Below are 20907 nucleotides of genomic sequence, written 5' to 3'. Positions count from 1 at the left end.
CTCCAGCAGAAATTCCCACCCCAGGGTATTTTTTTCCACCCAGCTTCCTACCACCCTTGCATTGTATGAGTTCTTTACCCATCATGCATCCTGTACACTACAGGTCCAGCAACCTGGGCAATGGCAACCTCCAAACCAGACATCATGATCATCCTCTTGAGCAAGCTGATGGAGGAGGGAGACATGTTTTATAAGGTGAGAAGGGTGGGTTTGGAACATGCAACAGATGCAACTTGCAGCATCGTTTGGTGTGAGGTTTTGGCCATGTTAGGTCAGTGGTTGGTCCTCCTCAGCCTAAATGGTTCTGTGATCCTAATGCTGCTGCCTTAACCCATAGCAAGTAAAAGCTCCTACTCACAGCATTCCTTGTGTTCTAAACTGTTTGGTTTTGGTTAGTGGGGTTGGAGAGGAGGGGATTGATTGCCCAAATCTGTAACAAAGCTGAAACAAAGCCAAGTTGCATTGGATTAGAGCCAGCACTTCATTTCCTCTTTGAAAACAGCAGGACCTAAGTGTTTGTTGGGAGTGCTGCTGCCATTGCGTCAGGGCTGGCAGCCTTGTCACTACCTGGTGAGCTCACTGTTGGGGATCAAGGCAACAGGATAAAATACCCCAGAAAAACTCCCAGGTTAACTTCTTGCAATGAGAACAGATTGTCAGGACACAGCTGGCTTTGTCATGTCCTTTAGCCCATGGAGACATTCCACTGTTACAGTTAGGTAGTCTTTTTTTGCTCTCTGTTTGTTTAAGCCAGTCTTTAAAACCTGGGGATTTGCACACACATAAAAATCGTGCAAGTACAACAATGATTCACTGTGAGGCTCTGAGGGTGAAGCAGAAAATACGCAAAGCTGGCATTGTAGTAGGAGTTATCTGCCAGAGATACATGATACAGCTGAGAAACCTGAGTCTATAGGTTGTTAAAAATCCTGTTCGTAGCTGCAAAATTTATGTTGGGTCCTGAGGAACTGTGTGTGTCCTAGATCCCATCCTGCCCTCTTTCTCTCACCCTGCCTGTCGGCTGCCCCCCTTCAGGGTGCACATCATCCCATCCCAAAATTAGTTGCCCAAAATAGCAGAGATGAGTCACCTTTGAAGGTGACTGTTGCCTACCAATAATTATAAATGAAACCCACTTAACAGACTTAGCAAAACTCTACATCAAAGAGTTTTAAATCTGAAGCCCAGGGAGGTGAATCTCACCCTGTTTGTCCAAGTTCAGAGCTATGGCAGAGCTCTAACATTTGTCTTTGCTATTGCAGAGGCTTCTCTGAGCCCCAGAGCTCCACCCAAAGTCCCACAATTTGTGTTCCTTACCCTCCTGGATGTGTGTTAAGCTTTGGGTGGAGGGTGTTTTCCAGGAATGGGTAACTGATCACCCAGCTCAAAAGACCATCCAGCCAAGAGCCAGATGGAGTTGTATCGAGTTAACACCATTTCTCCACGTTTCCTCCTGTAGCGTGACAGCTCTGTATGAAGTGGGAGATCTCAACTTGTGCAAGGCATCTGCCTTTCCAGCTCAGATGTTCCCTTGATCAAATGTTCTGCCCTTCTTTTCTAGGGAAGAGCTAAGTAGTGAAGTTGTGCTTCCTTAGCCACCTAAAACATTGGTTGGGCTGGTGAGTGAATTCTCTGCAGGGAGGTACACTCAACCCAAGGATGAGTTTTGACATGTTTTCCTTCTAATAGAAAGGTAAAGTGAAAGAGGCTGCCCAGCGCTACCAGTATGCTCTGAAAAAATTCCCCAGAGAGGGGTTTGGAGAAGACCTGAAAACCTTCCGTGAGCTGAAGGTGTCGCTGCTTCTCAACCTGTCGCGGTGTCGGAGGAAAATGAATGTAAGTGTCCCCTCTTTTCATGGCAAACCCAGCAGTTTTATGCCTCTGCAGACATATCCAGCCCTAATCGTGCTGTGGCCTCTCAGATCTCTCCTCTCTGTAACCTGGTTGTCCTTCACAGAGCACTGACATTTTATAATTCCAAAGCAGTAGTGGTTTAGTGTGTGTTTCAGATGATTAAAAATTCATTGCTGTGTTTATAGCTCTTTGAATTTTTTATTACTCCCTTTTGATGATGATGTTCACATCGTCACATGGGGGTGGAGGCATTTTCCAGATTTCTGGGGCAGCAGTGAGGAGGAGCCAGGAGATATGCTCCTTTGAATACTAATTAATTTCAAATGAAGGAGCATATGCTTAGGGGGTTAGCACTTCCCCAGGGCAGTGACTCATCCAGAAACACCTCCACAAGACTCCTTCTGGGCCCAGAACTTCCAGATCCCTGTCACTCTCCCCACTGCAATCTGGCAGCATCCAGCAACCAGCTCCTGCAGATGCCTGTTCTGCTCCCCTTCCCTGATTTGGAGTGCAGGGACATTCACTTCCACAAATTAAAGTCCCCATAAACTCAAAAAGTGACATAGCTGAGGTCATGAGGCAGCAAAGGTTACACTGGAGGGGAAAGACCTTTGCCAGGCAAGTCCTGTTGGCAGTTAATGCAGCTCTGTCCTTCACAGGCAATTTTCTTCAGCTCCTTGAAGAATGTCACTGTGTTCAGGGAAGCAGAAGGGTGTGGGAAAGGTTTCCTATTGCTTTGAGCTGTGGAAAAAAATTGTTCATGAGATAACATTCCAGCCTCTGAAAGACCAGATGTTTCCTCAAGACTGTAGGTTGTTGGAGAGGGATTTACATGCACATGTTGGGGACACAGTGAGGCTTGCTGGCCTCTGTGGGTGATGACAGTAACTTGGGTTGACAACACCTGAGTCTTTGTAAAGGCCATCATAGCTCCCTGTCTGTAAATGATGTTGAATCCATGTAAAAAAATATTCCAAAACCATCAAGTTTTCCATGCAGTATGAAAAAGAAAGTCCATACTAAGTTTGTTTTCTTCCATGCTGTATGTATTTTAAATTCTGAATTTACTCACTTGCTTACCTGCACACCTATTCAAATGACAGGATTTTGGAATGGCGGAGGAATTTGCCACTAAAGCACTGGAGCTGAAGCCCAAGTCTTACGAAGCTTACTATGCAAGAGCAAGGGCCAAACGCAGCAGCAGGTGAGCAGGGACAGAGGGGAGGAGGTGAGGGGCCAGTCTCTGCCAGCCTGGCACATCAAGGGTGGGCACCCACCCTGCAGGGCCAGGCAGTGCCCCCATGGGAGGAAACGGCCAAGGAACGTTCGTTAGTGAGACCACAAAGTAATGCCCTCCCTCATCTGGTGATTTCTGAGCCCAAATGTTTTGGGAGGTTAGCAGAACTTTGTCTGGACATCTTACAGCACTGCAGACCTGTGCACCAAAGAGGGGTGTTCTTTTTCAAAGTACACTTTAGTTTGACCACAACTTGGATTCAAAGCAGAATATGACTCATGGTCTGTGTTATACCAGAGGGAAGACTCATTCATCACAGTGGTCTCCTGTAGCCTTAAAATCTGTGCATGTCTGCATTTCCTGCAGCCCTTTCTGCCCAGCAGATGCTGCTGACCAGCTGGGCAGTGGCTGCAGGCAGGCACTGGCCAGGGAGCCTCCAGCCAGAACTTGTGCCCAGGCACTCCTGGAGAGCTGCAGCACAGGGATCTCCCTGTTCACCTACCTCCCTGAAGGCTAAAAGATGTGAGATTAGATCCATTTGCCATTCCTAATGAGCAGCAGGGCTGCTTAGGAGTCCTGTTCTCAAGGACTGGGCACCCTGCCACTGCATCTCTGTTTAACTGGCAGCCAGAATGTCTCACATAGCAGGGCAGGTATGTGAGCCCCTCTGTGCAAACATCCCAGCTCAGCAAACACCACCAGTGTGTGACATTCCATGCTGGAGGCAAGTGTGGAACTGGGCCCCTGGCCCAGCTGGTCCAGGTCCTGACGTGGGAGGTGAAGCCACAACTTTCTGTTCCACAGAGGAGCCCTGCAAGCTGAGCTGTGCACACACCTAACGCCTTTCCTTTAATGGTTTCCTCACCATTGTTCCCAAAACATTAAGAGGAACCTTAAGACCCATGTTCCTTTTCAGATGATATCAGCCTCCCACATAGCAGTGTCCTTTTCTCCCTGGGACACTCTAACAGAAACTGTCACCACTTTGGCTTTACATTTCCTGTCCCAGTCTGTGCCCAGCAGCACTCCTGGGGTCACCCAGCTGGTAGGAGAGGAGGCCTTTCCTTATTCCTGATCTTCAGTAGCTTGTACAGAAAATTAAGCTGGTGCTGGGGGGGGATCACAGATGGGAGCTTTTCCCCCATCTGGGTGGGTTTTCCCAGATCACAGTCATGTTCAAACACACAGTTTTGCTCTCCAGAGTGAACAGTGTCCCTGTAAATGCCAACTCCCTTCCCAATCCCCCACCTCCCTGTTACACCTCCTAGGCTGGCCTTTCCCTCACAAAGGCTTCCCTGGGCTCACAGCCTCTGGCACATTGCTTGATTGCTTCATTCCAAAGAAGTTAGCCAAAATCCACTGCAAAATTGGAGAGACAAGCCTTGCCCAGAGCGCTGACCTGCGGGAGCCCCTGAGCTCTGAAGCCAGGCCTGACGCTGGGTGGTCTTGGCATCAGGCAGGAGTTAAATTTTCACTGGCGTGAGTGGTTGTAGCTCTGTCAGAGCTTGTTTACAGCACTTGTGAGCTGGGCTTGTGGTGATCAATGTGTTGGTGTCCCCTTCACTAAAACAGAGGTGAAGCTCATGGCAGTGCTAGGGGGAGTAATTAATTAGCCCCCAATGTGAGCTGCAGAGGCAGGCGTGTTTGCTAGTCTGGGTTGTGCCATCTAAGGACTGTGTTCCCTTCTTCTCCAGAATTTTCCCTCTGTTTGGATAACGTAAATCCAAGGGAGGCCCATAAGGCAGCATGGGAGAGGTGCAGCAAGCAGTAGCAATCACAGCTCCCTCCCTCAGTGACATGCACAAGCCATTTTATTCCCCTGGAATCTCTGCAAAGAGCTCCATCCAAATCCAAAGTACTTCCAGTTCTCATTTCTGTTCCTTTGTCAAGCAGGCAGTTTTCAGCAGCCCTGGAGGACCTGAATGAGGCCATCAAGCTGTGTCCTAACAACCGTGAGATCCAGCGGCTGCTGATGCGGGTGGAGGAGGAGTGCAGGCAGGTGCAGCAGCAGCAGCAGCAGCAGCAGCAGCAGCAACAACAGCAGCAGCAGCAGCAGCAACAGCAGCAGCAGCAGCAGCAGCAGCCATCACCTCCACTCCCAGTGGAGCCAGAACCCGAAGCCCAGCATGAAGAGCTGTATTCTGTGCAAGATATCTTTGAGGAGGAATACCTCGAGCAGGACGTAGAAAATATTTCCATTGGCTTACAGACAGAGTCCAGGCCAAACCAAGGGCTGCCCATCATCCAGAGCCCACCCCCATCTCCAGCTCACAGGGACTCAGCCTACATTTCTGGCTCACCGCTTGGCTCTCATCAGGTCTTTGATTTCAGGTCCAACAGCTCCGTGGGTTCACCAACCAGGCAGGGCTACCAGTCCACGTCTCCTGCTCTGTCGCCAACACACCAAAACTCACATTACAGACCCAGTCCTCCACACACATCCCCAGCTCACCAGGGCTCCACTTACCGCTTCAGCCCCCCTCCCGTGGGGAGCCAGGGGAAGGAGTACCAGAGCCCACCACCATCTCCCCTGCGCCGAGGCCCCCAGTACCGTGCCAGTCCCCCTGCAGAGAGCATGAGCGTTTACAGGTCCCAGTCTGGCTCCCCAGTCCGTTACCAGCAGGAGCCCAGCGGGGTGTCCCAGCTGCCCGGCAGACCCAAGTCTCCTCTCTCCAAGATGACGCAGAGATCCTTCCAGATGCCCCAGCTCCCCGTGGCCGTGCCGCAGCCGGGGCTGAGGCTGCAGCCAGCCAAGGCACAGATCGTGAGGAGCAACCAGCCCAGCTCCGCCGTGCATTCCAGTACTGTCATCCCCACTGGTGCCTACAGCCAGGTTGCCCACTCGATGGCCAGCAAGTACCAGTCGTCCTCGGGGGACATGGGGGTCAGCCAGAGCCGGCTGGTCTACCAGGGCTCCATCGGGGGCATCGTGGGTGACAGCAGGCCCGTGCAGCACGTGCAGGCGAGTCTCAGCGCCGGCGCCATCTGTCAGCACGGAGGGCTGGCCAAAGAAGACCTTCCACAGAGACCATCCTCGGCTTACAGAGGGGGGATGAGATACAGCCAGACGCCTCAGATTGGGCGAAGCCAGTCCGCCTCCTACTATCCGGTGTGCCACTCAAAGCTTGACCTGGAGCGTTCTTCCCTCCCCGCCAACCAGCTGGGCTCTCCAGATGTGTCTCACCTCATAAGAAGGCCCATCACAGTCAATCCCAGCGAAATCAAGCCTCACCCACCGACTCCAAGGCCTCTACTCCACTCTCAGAGCGTTGGCCTCCGCTTCTCCCCTTCCAGCAATAGCATCTCCTCCACCTCCAACCTGACTCCCAACTTTCGCCCCTCCGCCTCGATTCAGCAAATGGAGATTCCCCTCAAGCCAGCCTACGACAGATCGTGCGATGAGCTGTCCCCGGTGTCACCCACGCAGGGGGGCTACCCCAGCGAGCCAACCCGCTCCCGGACCACGCCCTTCATGGGAATCATAGACAAAACTGCTCGGACTCAGCAGTACCCCCACCTCCATCAGCAGAACCGGACCTGGGCCGTGTCGTCAGTGGACACTGTCATTAGTCCCACGTCTCCTGGCAATCTGCCCCAGCCGGAGTCCTTTAGCCCACCCTCTTCAATCAGCAACATTGCCTTTTATAACAAAACCAACAATGCACAGAATGGCCATTTGCTAGAGGAAGACTATTACAGCCCCCATGGGATGCTGGCCAATGGGTCCCGGGGAGACCTCCTGGAGAGAGTCACCCAAGCCTCCTCATACCCCGACGTCAAGGTGGCAAGGACGCTGCCCGTGGCGCAGGCCTACCAGGATAACCTGTACAGGCAGCTCTCCAGGGACTCCAGGCAAGGGCAGACGTCCCCAATCAAACCAAAGAGACCATTTGTGGAGTCTAATGTGTAAAAGACACTTGTTGGAGTGAGACCCTCATGTTTTCAGCACACACTTCCAAGCTTGATTTCCATGCATACTATTATAATTATTATTATTACTATTATTATTTTTATTTCTCTTTGATAGCTACATGATCAAGTTTCTCCGGTACTTTATGTGGTGGTCAGACAGCCATGCACGTGCTCCAGCCCTTTTGTTCCCCAGCTGACTGTGAAGCCAACATCAGCCGAGCCAGTATCATTTGCCCAATTCCAGCAAAATTCCAACCAGGATATCTTAGTCCATGGTGTGGGGTGGTCCAGAGATATCCCTACGCAGCAGGAGGTAACCAGCTCTTTTTCAAGAGACAATTGCCTTGGATTTAAATTGGTTTCTTTTCTCTCAGTGATCTCTTACTCAACTCTGATGGGAATTCCTAGGGAATTCCACAGGAGCCTTTCCCAAGGCTGCATCCACAGGTCCCCGTGCCAGCCAGGCTGTTTGGCTCTTTGCCCCAAAGAGTGGATGACCCTCAGTGATGTGATTTAACACCAGTAGCTATGCACAACACCCACAATACCTATTCTGATTCTGCTGGCTTACAGCACTTTCCTTCCTTATTTAACTTGTCACTGGCCAGAAGGGGTGGGGATCACACAGCACTTTGCTGCTTTCCAAGTACCTACCAGGTGTCCTCACACTGATTTCTTTGCTCGGGGCATTTTACAAGGTGTAAGGTTAGGCTTTTGTTACGTGTTTTAATCAGCCAAGGGAAGTGGCCAGGAATCTCTTGTGCATGAACTGGGGTTGCACTAACTTCTTCACACTGTTGGCAGACTTCACCTCACCCACAGCATTTGCATGGGGCAAGTCAGTGTTGGGGACTTCGTCTGGGGGGCATTTATCACTTGCAAGGAAGAGCAAAAATCTGACTTAGGAAATGGTATTCAAAGAGGAAAATTGCAATTCTTACTTTTTTTTTTTTACATTTTTTTTATGATGAGGATGTAGAACATGGCATGATGGTCCCAAAAGAGGAAGGGTCCTTCTACAGTCCCAGGCCTGCAGCATCCCTTCCCTCTGGCTCAGTCCTGCCAGGGCTCAGGGGCTGTAGCAAGGGCTGTGCTCCTCTAAGATCCTCTGTTCCCAAAATCCTGGAAAGGGACACCGTGTTCCATATCTGTGCATGGTGGAGACCATGTGTTGCTTTTTGAGAAGCTGTAGTTCAGAGAGACCTATTTATAATTTATTTATGTTATCTATTTCAGGACATTTTCCAGTGCAGGTTGGGTTTTTTCTATTATTTTTGGTTTTGTAATCAAATGCAAGTCACATCAAGACAACATGAAAAGCAGGGGCCGGTTCCAAAATCCTTTTTACAGGATTTTCACTTTTTTTTCAATTATTTGCTGAAAATTTCTTTTGAGGTGGGGGTGGAAGAACTTCCCTTACCAGTTCCTTTATTCCTGGTGGGTTTGTAATCTGCCTTTTGAGTTCTGAGGGTGAAGGGTGGGATGATGGGAGGGAGAGTGATAACGCTGTAGCTTGTTTTAAAGCAAACTAGTGCCTGTTGCCCAATGCCAAACCTCACTCATATCAACTCTTGGGAGCAATTCAGTGCTGAGCAGGGCAGTGATTCCTCCAAAGGGCTACTGCGAATCCATTGCAAGACTTCTTGAACCAAATCACAGGCTCCAACCTCTGCTGGTGTGAGTGAGCATATCCCAGCCACACATCCCTGCAGCTGCACCCTTTCACACCAGCTCAGGACAGGGTCTGGAGCTCCTGCAGCAAACCCTGGCTTTGATGGGGCATTTTTTCTTTTCCCTGTGTGTGGCTCAGCACATCTCATTGCTGTTTCGTTGCCTAACTTGCTCAGAGCAAGCTGGGACATGCACACCTTGGGCCAGGGGAGGCTTGTGTCTCATAGACACGTGGAGAGCATTTGGAAGGGGGGGTTCCTCTATGAGTTTTGGCTGTTTTGGGGCACCCCAGGGGCCATTTGGTCTTTGTCAAAGCCAGTATTTGGATTGAGGTTGGTGTTTCCTTCCTTAAGGTGCAACCCAGTGCTTTATCCCAGGGCTCTGTAAAATGGAGGGCTGGCTGGGACCCCTTCAGTGGGGTGGGTACCCCATGGGGACACCCAGGTCTGTGCATAGTTTCTTTCCTTGCAAATGGGGTGTGATGGCTTTCTTTCTTCCTTTCATTTCTGAAATAACATTCTCTGTATTGTGAGGAATAACTGATTTCTCCTCCACATCCCACATGCCCACAGCTGGGAGACGTACCCTGGGTCTGGAGCTTTGCTTAGTGCCTCCCATCCTCCAGCTTTCTGCCTGAGTGAGTGGCTTCCTACCTTTAGTTGCTTCTTTGAAAGGAAAAAGTCACCCAGTTCAGCCCTGTCCCTGTGTTACCCAGCCGAGTGTGACACCCTGGGGTGCTCCTCTCCCTGCCAGCAGCGTGCTCCAGGGGCAGTGCCAGGAGAGCTGCCCATGCTCTGCTTTTGCCACTCACTGCCTTGTGCTCCCAGTCCTGTCCTTCAGAACATCCCCCCACAGCTCTCCTGTGTGTAACTCTCCAGTTTCTGAAGATGTTTTAAGGGAAAAACAAAACAGCTCACGCTTTTAACACAACCACAAAGCTGAAGGAGGCTTGAAACACTGCAGCATGCAGGTTTTCTCACGATTCCACGTGTTACATTTTCCACAGGATTCTTGCACTAATGGTTTTCCATCTGTTCTCTCTGTACATGGGTGCACTTTACTGTTTGAATTTGTTACTATGATAAATACTGGATATTTAAGCGTGAGTAGTGTCTTCATTAGAAAAATAGCAAAACAGCTCATGTCTCTTAGTGTATTTTTCAAAAAAAAGAGAAAAGAAATGAAGCAATGAATCATAACATTTATAGCACAAGAACTGACTCCTGTATATAAGCATCAACAGATTGAGTAATTTTTGAATACAAAATTATTTGCAGTGGTTTTAAAGCACTTCCCTGGCAATTCTCTTAGGGACAATTGAGGCAGGATGGCTGCTGTGGTCACCAGGTGGGTAAGAAGCACATTTCCTCCTGGAAAAGCTGTTCTTGCTCAGTCCCCTACATCCCCACCAAAGTCATGATTTGGTCTTTGCACGAGGAGAAGCAGAGGTCATTCTGTGTTGTGCTGGCATGGCCCCGTTGTGCTTGGGGGAGCACAAGGTCAGATCTCACCCTGAGGGCCCTTCATCCTCTACTCTTAGATCTGGGTCTGACAAGATCAGGCCACACTGTGGGATCACGCTCAGTTTCAGACATTGAGCTGTCCTGTACATCTGTGCTATGTATTTAATTACTTTTTGAGTAATTAACACGCAGGTCAGTGCTGCCAGCTGGTGCCTTCATGCCCTCCTGACTGCAGTGGTACCAGTGGCAAGCCCCATCTTCAAGCAAGCAGGATTTTAGGTCCACCAAGTAAAGCAGGTTCTTGATGACATTGAAACTCCAGTTTGCATTCTTGGGGTACATGCGGAAGGCAGTGCCAAAAGTGATGCTGAAGCTGACCCCTTTCTTTAGCCAACCTTCCCACCAGGTGTCTCATCCTCACCTGTGGCTGCTCTGAGACCCAGGTGTGCTGCCACAGAGCTGGAATCTTCTCTCCCAGCATCAGGTGTGGGTGTCTGCCCCATCCCTCAGTGGGCTCTCACTTTTCTCCCAGGTCAGAAGGATGCTGCAGTGCAGGGGAGTGGACACCCACGTGGTGGGAGGGTCTGCAGGGTCCCACCAGCCAGGCTGGGAGTGGCATCAGAGGGCTTTGGACATAGTCTTGAGTGGGCATCAGAGTGCTTAGGAAAAGGAGGGTTTTACAAAGACAGGTCCTTTGAGATCTGTCTCCAAAGGAGGTACAGCCTGAGCTGCCTTCTCTGTGTTACTGTGTGGGAGGACTGTGATGGTTCCAACAATCTGAGACGTGTGTCTGTCCATCTGTCTGTCTGCTGTGGCACCAGTGCCCAGCTCAGTCTGTCTGAGCACTGAACTTTTTGGTTATTTTTCTTTAACCTGGCTGTGAAGAAAACCGCGTGGCTGGTGTGAACGTGTGAGCGTGCGTGTGCCAAACACCGGAGTCGTGCTGGGATTGGGTCTGGAACCAGGCTGGGTAGTAAACTGGGAGCAGTTCAGTCTCCTTCACTAAGGTTGCTGTATATTCAGGGTTACCCAGGAGAAGTCTAGCTAAAACCGAAGTGCCAGCTCTGCCTTATCTAGAGAACCAAGCAAGCCAGCGTGCCTGCTCGTCCTCCGCCTCCCTCGCCCGCGGGGGTCCATAGTGCACTGCACGAGCTCCTTGGTGGTTGTACTTTGCTGTACTCTTGGGAATTCAAGGTAACTCTTCTGGTTTATCAGCCTTTACCCAAGGGCTTAGGGAAAGAGCTGCTGTACCTGCTGGGACCTCTGCAAATCAAAGCCTTCACCCCATGCCGGCTGCACTTCGCAGACTGGTGGAGGGTGTGTTGGACACAAAGCACAATGGTTGAAAGTGAATCTGCGTTGTTTTCAGCTTTATGTGAATAATTGCTGGATTTTCATTCAATCAAACTCTTTTTTCTAATATAAACCACTAAGGGCTCAATTCTTTAGCAAGATGCATTCGTGTCCAACTCGACTCTACAGCTGGATCTCACCAAACTGGTACAGACCGACCCAAGAGGTCACAGCGAGCGCGACCGTCACGGGGAAAGCCAGCAGACACCCAGCCCACCAGCCGTGTCCTTCCTCCTGCTCCTTTTCTAGCTGTCACGGGACTGGGGAGTCAGCAGCCAGGTCCCATCTGATGGGATCACATCCTGTGGCTGTGAAAACAGAGGGCTGCTCTGCTAAAAGACTCGGTCCCTTTGGGTGATGCTGTCCAGGGACGGCGGTGGGGAGGCAAGTCAGGGTCAGGGTGGGTAGGTGGGAAAGCCTCGTGCCCATAGAGCTGGGTCCCCACAGGGCTGCCTCGCTGTGCACTGCTCAGCCAGCCACGAGAGCAGCACTGTGTGCTACATAAAGTCCATTGTGTTGCTACACTGATAAGCCAGAGACTCGTGTGGACTCTGCCAGTACTGCCGGGCTCATCCCTGTCCAGCCTTTTCTTTGCCGTAGTGTTGCATTCAGCGTCCATCTCCTTTCTGTCTTCACACCCGAGAGGATCTGAGTTGGGTACAAACACGTCCACTTACACCTGCCTTGTGCTTTGTACAACTCCCTGGTTGCCATCCTCTGAGACACTTGCTGGGAAGATCTTTAAGACACTTAAATTTTCCTTTAGCTTTTCTATAATTCAGATGTAAAGGACTTTCTCTCTGTACAGTATATTATCCAATGCATGTTCTGTTCTCTCTGATATATTGAACACCACACAGTTGTGATATTGTGCAGTGGGAAGAGCAGCCCCTGCCAACAGCAGAGGCCTTCGCCTCTCATCTCTAAGGAAAGAAGAAAACATATTTTTTCCTTTGCTGTATTTGCTTGAGCAGAGTTTTCTTGTCTGTACATGTGAGCTGTGAGATAGATGTGAAAAGTTCAAAAGAATGCATTTCCCCCCCCAATGTATACAGATTGTAATCTGTACAATGAAAACTGTATGTATGAAAAAATGTACCTATTTATAAATGGTTAACACTTGGAAATGGTGTCTGGGCTGCTGTTTTTCCCACATTGGGGTCAGTGAAGGAGTGTTCTGATGCTTCTTGGTGTGGAAATGATGGTGTGAGAGTTGGGTCTCACAGTCACTGCATGGGGATGGGGACAGAGGCCTGGGAACCACCAGGAGCAGGAGGTGACAGAGGCAGCACTACTACTGCCAGCAAAAGGCATAAAATAATATAGTGGATAATAATTATAACACCAGTGCATGGCCAGACCCTGGAGATGTGCCCATGGGGACCCTCACACAGCTACCACTGAGGTCTGCAGGCTTGACAATCCCACCCACCCTCCCCAGCCCCTCAGGCTCCTCTCCCAGCTGCCCTCGGCGTGTGGGGACTCGAGGATACCCCAAAACTGATCTGGGGGGACAGAGAGTGAGGAGGAGAGGGTTAGCTGCAAACATTTATTAGGTCAGGAGCATCCACTGAGCAAACACATCACGCGTGGGGAGAAAACACTTCAGACATGAAGCTGCTGAACCTGCACAGGCACAGGGTCACTCCGAACCCCCAGGAGCCCTTTAGGGGAGCATCCCCCCCACATGGCCATGCTGAGGGTGAGGGGCTGCCAGTGAGTGGGACATCCCAGTGGTGGCAAACATCCCCTCTGCCCATCAGCACTGGGAACAGCCTGGAGGCTTTGGTCCACAGTGCAGAAATCTCTGCTCCCACTCTGTCCCCAGAGCAGGAAGAGGAAGAACCCAGGGACTCCTCTCCTTCGTGCCCCTGCCAGCCCCTGCCCTGCCCATTCCCACAGCACTGCCATTCCCACAGGGCTGGGATGGGTTCAGGGGTCACCAGGGCCTGGACAGGGCAGAGCTCAGGATGATTGAGGCCAAGCCAAGCTGAGTCCAGCAGGCAGCATTGCACCAAGCGTGTCCTTCCCCAGCTGTCCTTGTCACCCTGGGCTGGGCAGAGATGCAAACCACCAGGGACAAGGTGCACAGGAACATTTCAGACATCACAAGGAGCCCGTGCTGGAGACCAGGAGCTGCAGATGTCACTGGCTGCCACCACCAGGGCTCTCTCCCTCTGTCAGGGTCTTGAAGTCCATGGACAGGGCCATCTCCTCTGCCAGGGGTGGGCGCTTCCACTCCTCCCGGGTCAGCACGTAGCCCACCACCAGCCCAAAGGCCACCAGCAGCACCCCCAGGGTGTTGGCCAGGATGCCCTCAGGCACAAAGTGGCTGTAGGAATCACTGCAGGGATGGAGAGGGATGCTCAAGCCTTAAGGGATGGGTGATTTGTCCCTGTCCTGGCTGTGACCCTCTCCTCATCCTCATCCTCATCCTTCAGGCACACACTATGGGAAAGGTCCCTTCCCCAAATCAGAGCAAGAGAGGAGTGCTGGTGTTTTGCTTTTGGGAGACCCTTGGTGACAGCAGATTAAGCTGGTGGCACAGTCCTGTACAGGGGCTATAGGCAGCCCAGTACCCTCCCTGCTGGAGGGAAGTAGCTCCTGGGGTGCCCCATAACCCTGTCCCCACAGTGCTGGGGCTGGGGGTGACCCCAGTGTGCAGCTGGGGTCCTCACTGTGTCCTGCAGCTGCAAGAGCAGAGGTCCCAGGGACATGAGTCCCTGAGTGGTTCTGCAAACACCTGGATGCAGGGAAGTGGCACTGGGCATTTTACCCACATTCCCAAAGAAAGCTGCTGCAGGATCCAGCCCCTTGTTAAACTTCATCTGGTAAATGACTCAGCAGCAGCAGAAATAAAGGCCTCAAGGGGAGATTTAAGAGCCACAGATTGAGCAGGGACATCCTTCTGCTGAGGTCTGGAGGGCCACCCCCTCACTCCAGTTCAGTCACCCACCTGATGTTGAAGAGGAGCATCTCAGTAATGCCCAACAAGCAGGAGGTGATGGAGAGGATGAAGAGGGTGATGCCAAAGAAGATGTGCTGGGGCTTGTACCACCCTCTCAGCGAGAAGGAGGCACCGGGGAACAGAAAGAAACCACAGCCCAGGAGCCACTGTGGGGACACAGGGATGTCACAGGTGCTGCTGAGCCCCTTCCCTGCCGGGGGGGCCAGGGGCTTCCCACCCCTCACCTGCAGCAGGTAGAGCACGAAGGTGGCCATGCCACACCAGGAGTGCAGGCTGTACATGTCAGGGATGCCCTTAGCCCGGTGTGACTCGAAGACAGCGATGATGCCTGCGGAGAAGAGACCATCAGCACCAGGGCAGCATCCTGCCCAGCCCAGCCCAGCACAGCCCAGCGCAGCCCAGCCCAGCACTCACCCACCAGGGCGATGACCAGGGCCAGGCCATGGAGCAAGGCGTGCAGTGCCTTGGTGGAGCGCTTGGCTTCGTGCCTGAACACCCGGTACACCAGCAGAGCTGCACAGAGAGGGCACCTGAGCATCCACAGGGCTCACCCAGCCCTGCCCAGGGATGCTGCTGCACCTTCCCCGTGCCTTTTTGTCACCACTTTGTCCCCTTCATCCCCTGCCCGACCGCAGCTCCAGGCTTTGGAGGCTGCAGCTGGCACAGGGCGCGTGTGCCGCCGTTCTGCTCACCGTCACCTTGGAGGAACACCATGCCCAGCACCATGCACAGGGGGTGGGCGTTGAACTGCAGCGGGCTGTGCCAGGCCACGCCGCCCCGGTAGCGGCCCAGCCAGGCACCCGTGGTGGCCAGGAGCGTCAGGCCCAGCAGCTGCGACACGGCCACGTACGCCGAGAGCCCACTGGGGTTGGAGGGCGGCGGGGCCCCGTCCATGGCAGCCTGCAGGGACACAGAGGAAGGGGCAGCGAAGCCACAGCGGGTCCCGGCTGGCCGGACCTGGGCTAAGGTCCGGCTCTGAGCAGCGTCTGTCGCCTCTGCTCCACCCTCACCTGCCACGGAGCCGGACGCTTCCTGCTCTGGCTGCGTCACCCACACCTGGAGGTGGCTCCCAGCCGCCACGGCACACCCATCCCCTGCTCCCGCACCTGCTGCCTGCTCCTGGACTCCTGTCCGGTCCTTCTGTCCCTGCCTGCCTGCTCCTGTCCTTCTTGCCAAGCCTCCTGCCCCTGCCTGCCCCACTCCTCCTGCCCCAGCCCTCCATCCACACCCCTGCACCCCTGCCCTTCTGTGCTTGTCCCTGACTCCATCCTTTTCATCCCCACCCCTCCAACACTGTCCCTCCATCCCCATCCCTCCATCCCCATCCCTCAATCCCCATCCCTCAATCCCCATCCCTCCCACTCCATGCCCATCCCATGTCCCACCTTCCCCCCCTCCCCAGCCCACCCGCTCGCAGACCCCCACAACAACCCCCAAACCCTGAGAGGAAGGAGGTGCAGGGGTAGGCAAGGGACCCCCTCCATGGTAAAAGCAATGGGGACATGGGGCTGGGTGAACATCCCTGCTGGTGGCAGGGACAAACACATGGTGTCACCCAGCCACAGCACACCACAGACCCTTCCCGTGGCCCCCACAACTCACCTGATCTATGCTTTGTGCTGGGTTATCCCTCAATGGATCAGAGCCACCACTGCCACAGCCGCTTCTCCTCTTCCCTGGCACCTAGAGCCAGCAGCTCCCAGTCCCCAGGTCCAGCGTCCCCTCTGCTCTGTCCCCTCTGGGGAGGAGCCCTCTGCCAGCTGTGGCAGACAGACCCACGGTGCTGCCAGGGCTGGGGGAGTGTGGAGAGGGGGAACGCATTAAGACCACGCACACACTTTATTCCCAGCCACCTTTATTGGATCAGCCAGATAAGTGAGTTAAGGGAATTGGTTTATCCCATTAAATTGCACTGCAAAGGCTGCCTGTGTCCAGCCTCACTGCCCGGGGCCATGGGGTGCTCTGTGGGATGAGCAGGGGGACCAGGCTGGGGGGGGACAGTGAGAGGCACCAGCTCCCCCATATCACAACAGCCTCCCCCAAACTCTCATCACACCGAGGGGCTGCTGGCACATCTGGGGCTGCAGATGGGGACCCATGCAGCCCTGTCCTGCCTCCCGCCAGAGGCAAACATCTGGCCCTGCTGGCAGTCACACAGGGCAAACACAGTCCCCAACAGCACTGAGGATGGAGGGACAGGCAATGAACACCCCCAGCCACAGGCCTGGCAGCAGGACATGGCATGTCTGTGGCAGCGGGATATTCTGGTTGCCCATTAGCCATCACTGAGTGCTGGGAAAACCTGAGATGACTGGACCCCTTCCAGGACCTGCCTGCTCCCCTCCCAACCTCTGTCTTCCCAACCACATCCACAGTTCCCCCTTCCCAGGGCAAAGCCAGCGCTCCCTACTTTTGGCAGGGTGTTTTCTCTGGTTAATCTGGTTAATCTGGTTAACCCACATGCCCTGGGGGGCAGGATGCCCGGCCCCCCTCACTGTGGCCTCTGGCTGGGACTCTCCAAAATGCCAGGGGGGTCTCACAGGGCCTGTCTCTGCTCTCGATGCTCCTGCAGGGATGGGGATTCTCCCTGGCTCACAGCTGAGGAGGGTCTGAGGGGCATATGGAGGGGTTGGAGGCAGATCCCCACACAGCTCCCCGCGTTCCCCAGCCCTACCTGCGGGCGCTGCTGCCTGTGCCAGCGGTGACAGTGTGTGAGCAGGGACAGGGCCACCGCGTTGGCACGGCAACGCAGCGATGACAAAGCCAAAGCGAGGGGGAGCTGCACCCCAGCACGGCGGCGGAGGGAGCAGAGGCAGGGGGGCTGCAAAAGAGAGGGGGACCACCAGCACGCGGGGCCCGTGTGTTCTGGGGACAGTCCCCGAGGAGGTGGCTCACTGACAGTGTGTGTGACACCCCCATTCCCAAACCTGAGCCCCTGCTCGCTGTGACACCAAAAGGCCAGGGCGCACCAGGCCTAGTGGCTCAGCCCAAGGACTGTCCCCTCCACAGGGGCTTTGTCACCATTTAATTCGTGTTTGGGTCTTGCCGGCTCATCCCTGCACCCAGCAGCAGCCCTGGAGTGACATCCTGGGCACCAGAACCCCTCGGCTGGGCTGGTGGGCCAGGGGGTGGCAGAGGGGTGGCATCACCCCCCGACCTCCATCTGCCCCATGGCGAGGCCTCCAGCAGGGCCAGGCACACCCTGAGGGAAATCCCTGAGGGGGAAAGGGCCCGGGGACAGCGTGTGAGGGACAGAAGTGTATGAGGGACAGAAGTGCATGAGGGACAGAAGTGCATGAGGGACAGAAGTGTATGAGGGACAGAAGTGTATGAGGGGACAGCGTATGAGGGGACAGAAGTGTATGAGGGGACAGAAGTGTATGAGGGACAGAAGTGTATGAGGGGACGGAAGTGTATGAGGGGACAGCGTATGAGGGGACAGCGTATGAGGGGACAGAAGTGTATGAGGGACAGAAGTGTATGAGGGGACAGAAGTGTATGAGGGACAGAAGGCGAATTGGGGCGAGAGCAGGGGGCCCCATCTCGGCTTGCCCTGGCCGAGGTGCGGGCAGGGCCCCCGGGGGTACAGCACTCCCGGACCACCGCCCTCGCTGTGTCTGTGTGTCCGTGTGTCTGTCCCTGTGTCTGTCCCTGTGTGTGACACCACTAGATGTCACCAGGAGCCGGCGGCGCGCAGCGCCCTGGGGAGGGAGGGAGGGAGGGAGGGAGGGAGGGAGGGAGGGAGGGAGGGAGGGAGGGAGGGAGGGAGGGAGGGAGGGAGGGAGGGAGGGAGGGAGGGAGGGAGGGAGGGAGGGAGGGAGGGAGGGAGGGAGGGAGGGAGGGAGGGAGGGAGGGAGGGAGGGAGGGAGGGAGGGAGGGAGGGAGGGAGGGAGGGAGGGAGGGAGGGCGGGCGCAGAGGATCTGGAGCATCCTCGGCCCTGGATCACCCGCAGCAGACAGGCAGCAGGCACGGGCCGGGGAGGGACGGCAGCAGCCTCAAGCTGGACCCCCAGAGAGACCCGGGGCTCCCGCAGAGCCAGAGCACCCTGGGGAACCCGCACACCCTCGCTCATGGCGGGGTTCACAGCACCCTCTGCCCTCGACCACCCATGGGAGCTTGGAGCATCCTTGGAGTGGCTGGTGGGACCTGGGGCTCCCGTGGTGCAGCAATCAGGTGTAACAGCCTCTGTTGGGGTGCAGGGCTGCTCCCCCAGCCCTTGGGCACTCGAGTCTGCTGTCACCCACACAGGAACCCTGAGCAAAGGCACCTAAGTCCCCCACCAACATCCCCACTCCCTTCTCCCTGCCTGGGGCACAAACCCCAGCAGATGGGGACCCACCACCGCCAGCATGGCATGATTCAGCAGAACTGAAACCCCAGTGCGGCCCCAGAGCCTGATGGAGACCTGACACAGCAGCAGCAAAGTCCAGGTGCCTCTGCAGCCCGGGGCAGAGTCCCAGAGCCACCACCCCGAGCAGAGGGAGGTGAGGTGCGAGATATGGGGTATGGCACTGCCAGGGGAGCCACTGTCACCACCCGGCCGGCCCTGGGCCTTTATCACTGCTTGGAAAATGGTTTACCAGAGTCATCTGCTAAAGCCATAAAAGTCACCATAAACTGGAAACCTGTGCCATGGCTGGGATGGGCTGGGCAGAGCAGAGGGAGGACTCCCCCCACCTCAGCCCAGCTGAGACCCTTGGAACATCCACAAAGGGGATGAGATTTGGGGACTCATCCTTTAGGATACTTGGCAAGACATAAAGCTTCGCCTTGATGAGAGCAGCACTGTGTAACCCAATACCAAATAGGTTTAGAAATGTTTATAAACATGTGTCCAGCTGAACTATCTCAACTTTCAGCAGACAAGGAAAGAGAACAGCCCTTTAAGCCTTCAGAATGAAATGGAGGTGGATCTTGTCCCATCCATAGAGCAGGAACAACGGCAGTGTTTGCTGAGGGGCCATGGTGGCAGCCAGTCCGGGGACAAATGAGCTGCTTCACTGCTGAGTTCCTCTTACCAGGCAGCAGCAGCCATTTATAACGAGCTCTTTAATTAAAGGCGTTGCCAGGGGCATAATGGCTTTATTAAATCTGCTTGAGCTTTCCCCAGGCTGGAGGTAATGAAATCCTTGTGGCACTGCTGGCATGGGGATGTGTCACTTAGGGACCAGAACCTGTGCTGGCTGTCCTGACATGGCCTGCAGGTTGAGGGGATGCTTCAGACCTCTTGGGCTGCTCAGGGATGCTCAAAGCCTCTCAGGGCTGCTGAGGGATGTTCAGGGATGCTCAAGGCTGCTCAGGGATGCTTGGGGGATGTTCAGGGATGCTTAGAGGTGTTCAAGCATGCTCAGGTGTGCTTGGGACTGCCACAGCTTCCTTCAGATCACTGAGCTGAAGTGGCTCTGGAGATGCTGCTCCAGCTCCCCAGCTGAGGAACAGCCATTCCAGGTTTGTCCTGGGCTGTCGAGAATCCAGGGATCAATAAGAGCATCATCAACTGATAATTCATGTTAAAACCAGCAGTTCTTGTCCTTGCCCAACCGTGCCTCCCACCTTGGCATGGGCATCTTCCCTCTCTCCGCTACAGACTATTAAATTACCATTTTGCTGATCTAACTTCTTTTGGTTGGTTTCCTTCTTCTCCTTCCTAAATCAAATTCTCATTGCTAAGAAATGCTAATTTGCAAGATGCCTCCCCTGAGGACTGCGATTCAAGAGCCCAGCTGCCTTGGAGGAGCTGAGGTGCAGCCTGAAACAACCTCAGGCTGCTGCTGTTCCATGTGAAACCCCAAACCTGGGGCTAAATTAACCATTTTTCACTAAATATAAGAGAAAAAATAACAGTCATGTTGGAAGGTTCAGTGGCTGCCAAGGGAGTAAGCACTGGGTAACATCAAAAGGGTTGATTTCTGGTTCCTTGGGGTGCTGTGACAGCTGAAAACCAGGTAATTCCCAGCTGGGACAAAGCTTCCTCAAGAACCTGGATCCTTCCCAGGCGGCAAATCAGCTGGAAAAGACTCTGGTTCTCCTCCTGGCAGCAATTAAGGCACCCCGTCCTCCTCCTCAGCAGGAACACAACTTTGCTGCGTGGGGCGGGCGACACAATCAGCCCAGCACAGCAGCCCCTGCAGACACTTCATCTCCTTCAGGAGAGGCTGAAGGCGACTTTATGGCCATTTTTTAATAGCAGCTTGGATAAACAGCGTCGATAACCCGTGCTGGGCTCCCAGAGGATGATTAATGCTCCTGGAACAGTCACGCTCGCTCGCCTCAGGGCTGGGATTGTTTTCATTTATTAAAAGGGGGGGGTGGGGGGGAATAATGGACTTTGCCATGTTTTATTGGGTTGATAGGTACAGAGGGGAACACGCTGGCCTCTTTGCTCACCCTGTATCATGCCCAGCTCTGGCTGAGTGGCAAAGATGGGGGATGGAGTGATGAAGGATGA

At 54.0% G+C, this 20907-nt stretch overlaps 2 protein-coding genes across 12 annotated transcripts in view; one reads left to right on the top strand and one right to left on the bottom strand.

The window, feature by feature from the left end:
* TANC2 (tetratricopeptide repeat, ankyrin repeat and coiled-coil containing 2) overlaps positions 1–12617 on the top strand; it is a 151976-nt gene extending 139359 nt beyond the window's left edge. For all 10 annotated transcript variants that reach the window (XM_064400126.1, XM_064400129.1, XM_064400133.1 and 7 more), the window contains 4 exons: positions 104–195; positions 1690–1836; positions 2958–3058; positions 4985–12617. In XM_064400126.1, the coding sequence (XP_064256196.1) occupies positions 104–195; positions 1690–1836; positions 2958–3058; positions 4985–7001 (2357 nt within the window). In that variant the 3' untranslated portion in view covers positions 7002–12617. The remainder of the gene's footprint in view (positions 1–103; positions 196–1689; positions 1837–2957; positions 3059–4984) is intronic.
* A 408-nt stretch (positions 12618–13025) lies between these two features.
* On the bottom strand, positions 13026–17236 carry LOC135286888 (transmembrane ascorbate-dependent reductase CYB561). Of its 2 annotated transcripts, XM_064400110.1 has the most exons (8): positions 17133–17236; positions 16061–16250; positions 15469–15598; positions 15151–15358; positions 14873–14971; positions 14683–14786; positions 14447–14604; positions 13026–13834 (listed from the first exon to the last, which is right to left on the bottom strand). In XM_064400110.1, the coding sequence occupies exons 4-8, from the start codon at positions 15350–15352 to the stop codon at positions 13636–13638; spliced, it is 762 nt and encodes a 253-aa protein (XP_064256180.1). In that variant the 5' UTR covers positions 15353–15358; positions 15469–15598; positions 16061–16250; positions 17133–17236; the 3' UTR covers positions 13026–13635. The 2 variants fall into 2 exon arrangements, with proteins under 2 accessions (XP_064256180.1, XP_064256179.1); XM_064400109.1 differs by lacking the exon at positions 15469–15598.
* Between the last annotated feature and the right edge of the window lie 3671 nt (positions 17237–20907).

Source organism: Passer domesticus, chromosome 27 (genome assembly GCF_036417665.1).
Source record: "Passer domesticus isolate bPasDom1 chromosome 27, bPasDom1.hap1, whole genome shotgun sequence".
NCBI lineage: Eukaryota > Metazoa > Chordata > Aves > Passeriformes > Passeridae > Passer > Passer domesticus.
Note: the sequence above shows the minus strand (reverse complement) of the source record. Positions and strands in the feature narration are given on the sequence as shown.